The 4,275-nt window shown below is 52.5% G+C and overlaps 2 protein-coding genes across 2 annotated transcripts; both read left to right on the forward strand.

Moving 5' to 3' along the window:
* Window positions 1-275: 275 nt before the first annotated feature.
* Pmar_PMAR010446 (hypothetical protein) lies at window positions 276-692 on the forward strand (the record flags this gene model as incomplete). Its single annotated transcript, XM_002768439.1, has 1 exon — window positions 276-692. One exon carries the CDS (start codon window positions 276-278, stop codon window positions 690-692), a length of 417 nt encoding a protein of 138 aa, XP_002768485.1.
* Window positions 693-856: 164 nt separating this feature from the next.
* Pmar_PMAR010447 (hypothetical protein) lies at window positions 857-3,249 on the forward strand (the record flags this gene model as incomplete). Its single annotated transcript, XM_002768440.1, has 6 exons — window positions 857-1,921; window positions 2,240-2,369; window positions 2,424-2,536; window positions 2,576-2,687; window positions 2,744-3,137; window positions 3,192-3,249. The coding sequence occupies 6 exons, from the start codon at window positions 857-859 to the stop codon at window positions 3,247-3,249; spliced, it is 1,872 nt and encodes a 623-aa protein (XP_002768486.1).
* Between the last annotated feature and the right edge of the window lie 1,026 nt (window positions 3,250-4,275).

The following is a 4,275-nucleotide window of genomic DNA, read 5'->3' on the forward strand; positions in this document are numbered from 1 at the left end:
AAGCGGACGTTAGTGGTTTGGTGGCTAAGATCTCTAACAGGTTACAGGTCAAGTTCACCCCAGCACTGATCCCGCCGAGTAACGTTGTGGCCAAGTGTAAGGCTAATAAGTTTGTCGAATTAGCCGAATGTCGTGTATCGGATGCTGAGTACAGTAGCACTCGTAGCGAACTAGCTACGTCGGTCACCGGGGCGAAAGTTGAGATCCTGAAGAAGCCAAGTGACAGTTCGAAGTTTCTTTTGAGTGGCGAAGTTACAGTGTGTCTTCTGCGCCTCATGATGGCCCTCTGGTTGGTTGCACCCGAACAGGGTAACTTTCTCGTCTTTCTCAATTATGTTTTACGTGTCACCGAGATGGGGAACCATGGTTGGGGCCGAGCTTTGCGCCTCGACCGTCGACATCGCGAATCTGTCATCACCCGTATGGCAGCAGACAAGAGTCTCACCATTTATGATATGTTTGAGGATGATGTCGTCACGGCTAACTTTGCTAAAGCCACCTTGGAGTACGAGACCAGTAACGGTAAAGATAAGAAAAAGGATGCGTCGGCGAAGGGTTCCCAACCGCGCAAGAGATGGAGAAAGTCCAGTTCTTGGTGGGGTTCGGATTGGTATTCCGAGAAGCCTGCTGGTGCTGCTGCCAAGACTGACAAGTCTTCTAAATTCAAGCCTGACGACGAGAAGAAGAAGTAAGCCCCCCTCATCGTTATGGGTCACCACAAAGCAGGGACTCCCTGATCAGCTGATCATAAGCGCCTCATAGTCTCATAGTTTCCTGTCATGTACTAGCAGCGTTGTGTTATACTGAGACGGCAGCATTGACGTCACGCTTCCTCAGCTATAGTTTTTCCCTCTCAATGTCTGACAGGAGATCAAGCAAGCGATCTGCAGCAGCGCGAGTTCGGAGGAATGAGGAGAAGCGTGCTCGCCAACGCCAAAGTTGGAGAGAAGCTGAGCACGTTCGGTCATCGCTGACGAATTTAGAAGACAAGGCAGAGAATTGGAGGTCTCAGTGGGAGTCTGACCAGGCCAAGGGCTTAACGGACGGTACGGCTGGTCCTGGGTTTTGCCCTTGGTCCATCCCATACGGACCTCGTACACAACTTCAGTCGTTGTTGGTCGACGCGTTGAAAGCGAAAATTCGAGAATTCGCAGCGACGGACTCTGGCAGGTTCGTCCATAGATGGTCGTCACTGCCGCGCGCTGAACAGGGTGGTTTTGATTGGAGCAGTGTTGAACGCGATCTCTATATTCTCGCTGATCAGTTGAGAGACGAATGGTGTGCTCTGCTTCACGTGGATGGGCGCGTTGCACGCTCAGGCTCGTCGTTACGGCCCCTCCTACTTTCTAAGCTAGCGGCTGTATTCAATCCGAACTTTCCTGAAGACTGGCAGATCATTGAGGACGTCGATCGAGGTATGAATATTGGTGTGAGGGAACCGATTGAAATGGCTGGCTGTTGGCCACCCTACAAGGCTAAAGATGTGCCAGGTCACCCTATCACGCTGTTCGAGAAGGACAGCTTCAGGAATTATAAATCGGCCGAGACGGAGGAAGGGCGAAGGATCGTAGCAGACTGTCTCGGGAAAGAGATCGAGAAGGGATACCTAGTCAAGGAGACAGACCCTGATCACTTACCAGCTGATGCGATAGTTAGTAAGATCGCCTTACTTGAGAAGCCCGGCAGAGTTCCGAGAGCATTCAGATTGATATCTGACCTTAGGCGAAGCGGTGCCAATGATGCCATCAAGAAGAGCGGCCATCTCAAGGATACGGCTTCCCTTCCTGGCCTTCGGGCGGTGGCTCTGTTGGCGGCACACGCTGTGGAACGCTTCGGAGTGAGTGCGAGATTCATAGAGTTGGATGCTGCGGAAGCGTTCCGCCAGCTGGCCGTGGATTCTCGCGATGAAAAGTATCTGTATGTCAGTGCGGTCGACGACGACGGGAACCGCCAGCTGTTCAAGAATCTGAGATTAGTCTTCGGGCTGGTGTCGTCACCAGTCCTATGGATACGAACCTACAGTACAGTCTATAGACTCATGAGAGCAATCTTGCAAATTCTCTGTACCCTCTATGTAGACGATGGAGTATTCGAGTCGGCTGCATACCGAGTCTGCGACGACCTTGTCGGCCTACTCCTGATATCAACTGCGGTTGGTGTAAGAACGGAGCTATCCAAAATTCGAATCTCATCGAATCCGAGAACGCTAGGTTTTCAATGGTTATCCACGGTGTGTCAGGGTCGCCTCCATCTCGAGGTCGAGATCCCACCAGAGAAGGTGGTCATGATATGCCAGCAGGGCGATCATATCCTCGAGCAGTACAACACTAAGCATAAGGTCGCCATCAAGGACGTGGAGTCCTTCCTTGGTAGGATAACGTGGGCTAGTCAAACTTTCACCCGTTTCCGCTGTCATCTCGCAGCTCTTTACTCTTGGTGCCACAAGCTGAAGTCAGTGGCAGGGGCAAATGGGAAACCCCTGCACTCGGCATATCTCGGGAGGAAAGCCGCGGAGAAGATCAATCTCCTCCTAGAGGTGGTGCGCTCTCCTGCACTCCGAGCAACCTCTATTCAGGATATCTTGGGCGTACGGCTCTCTGGTACTCAACATATGATAGTAATCACCGACGCCAGTCTCGCAGGGTTCGCTGGTACAATGCTCATTGGGAGTCAGAGATATTGGTTCTGTGAGTCAACAGCTACTACCGACTCGGTAGTACCGAGTTGAAGGCCTTAGTCCCAGGCGAACTGGAGTCAGGACACATCAGTACACTCGAGTTACTGGCTGCGATCGTCGCTGTGCTGGCTTCAGTGCGCAGCTGCGGTATCGACAGAACCGAGGCGGACTTCACCGTCCTAAGCGACAACATCTCCACAGTTGAAGCCTTGAATAAGGGTACTAGTGGTTCACAGCGTATGGCGGATCTCTTGGCAAGACTTTCGGCGATGGGCATGAACCATCGTTCAATTCGCGCCTTTCATCTACCCGGAACTGAGAACGTCATAAGTGATAGCCTCTCGCGCGATGGCGTTCCTCGCCCTGCAATTGCTCGTGTCATCGGTGAGCGCGTCGATATACAACCTGTGTTGCAGGAGATATTACGCACTGATCCGTTGAAGGCCCCAATCTGCTTGATGTAGGTCTGAGGGTCAAAACAGAGGCTGCGGAACAATATGGCCTTTGGTGGTAGGGCTAGCAAAGCCGGCAAAGCTCGTATTGTACTTGGAGTTAACTGCCCTCTCTTATAATGATCGATTGCTGTTGAGTTGGTTGGGGTTGTGTATGATCGAGGGGCGTTATAGACAGTTCTCATTCGGTGACCATGAATATAGATATTGCCATACGGATCTGCAACATCCTACATGGCGCGGGAACGAGAGCTAACAACGACGCAGGGAGGCCCAGGGTGAGAAGCTCAGCCTCGCGTTCGAGGGCGCTGTCGTCAGGAGCAAGATACCCCATGTAGTGCATGGCTTGTACTGAGGAGTTCCGTCTGGAATCAGAGTTATTTCAAGCGTCGGTCTATCATCTCCGTTGGCAGGTCCGTCCGGCGCTCTGGTCCCGAAAACAAGCAAATTCCGACGATTAACCACGACACGGTGGGCACAGTACTGGCTGCCGCTCGCGCTGCTTCCACGAACAGGAAATACAAATCAGTGATATCTCGTTATGAGAGTCTCTTAAGCCGTATGGGGATGTCTCCTTGGCCGGTATGTGGTCCATCCCTTGCTGTATATATATCAGCTCTGACCCAAGAAGGAAGGGTGCAGTACACGACAATAAAGGACTACGTCCAGAAGCTGCGCTGTGCCAATACCCTCGAGCACGGTCGGCTCAGCGAGCAAGACTCGGAGCTAGTTCGACTAGCGCGTCTGAGATTCTCGGAGTCACATCCCCGAAGAGAGCTCGAACGCTCTCCAAAAAGGAGCTGTTGCAGCTTTCTTGTCTTGTCCCTGATAGCGGAAACCTTGGAGTGCCGGTAGCCTATCTACTCGGCGTTGCGGGGCTTTTTCGTCTTCGAGAGCTGAGCGAGCTGAGATGGTCAGACATAAACTGGGAAGTGTGCGCAGACAATAAACCGTGTCTGGTAGTCCATGTACGGAAATCGAAGACCGACCAGTGCCGTCGCGGTCGACGAGTGTTTATTGGTTGCTGTATGGCCAGCTCCGAGGACTGTGGAATGTCAGTGTGCCCATACCACCGATTATCCAGGTGGGCGCAAGAAGCTGGAAATCACATCCAGACCGGTCAGAAGAGCGTGTTCGGCCTGACGT

This window comes from Perkinsus marinus, assembly GCF_000006405.1.
Source record: "Perkinsus marinus ATCC 50983 genomic scaffold scf_1104296968194, whole genome shotgun sequence".
Lineage (NCBI taxonomy): Eukaryota > Perkinsozoa > Perkinsida > Perkinsidae > Perkinsus > Perkinsus marinus.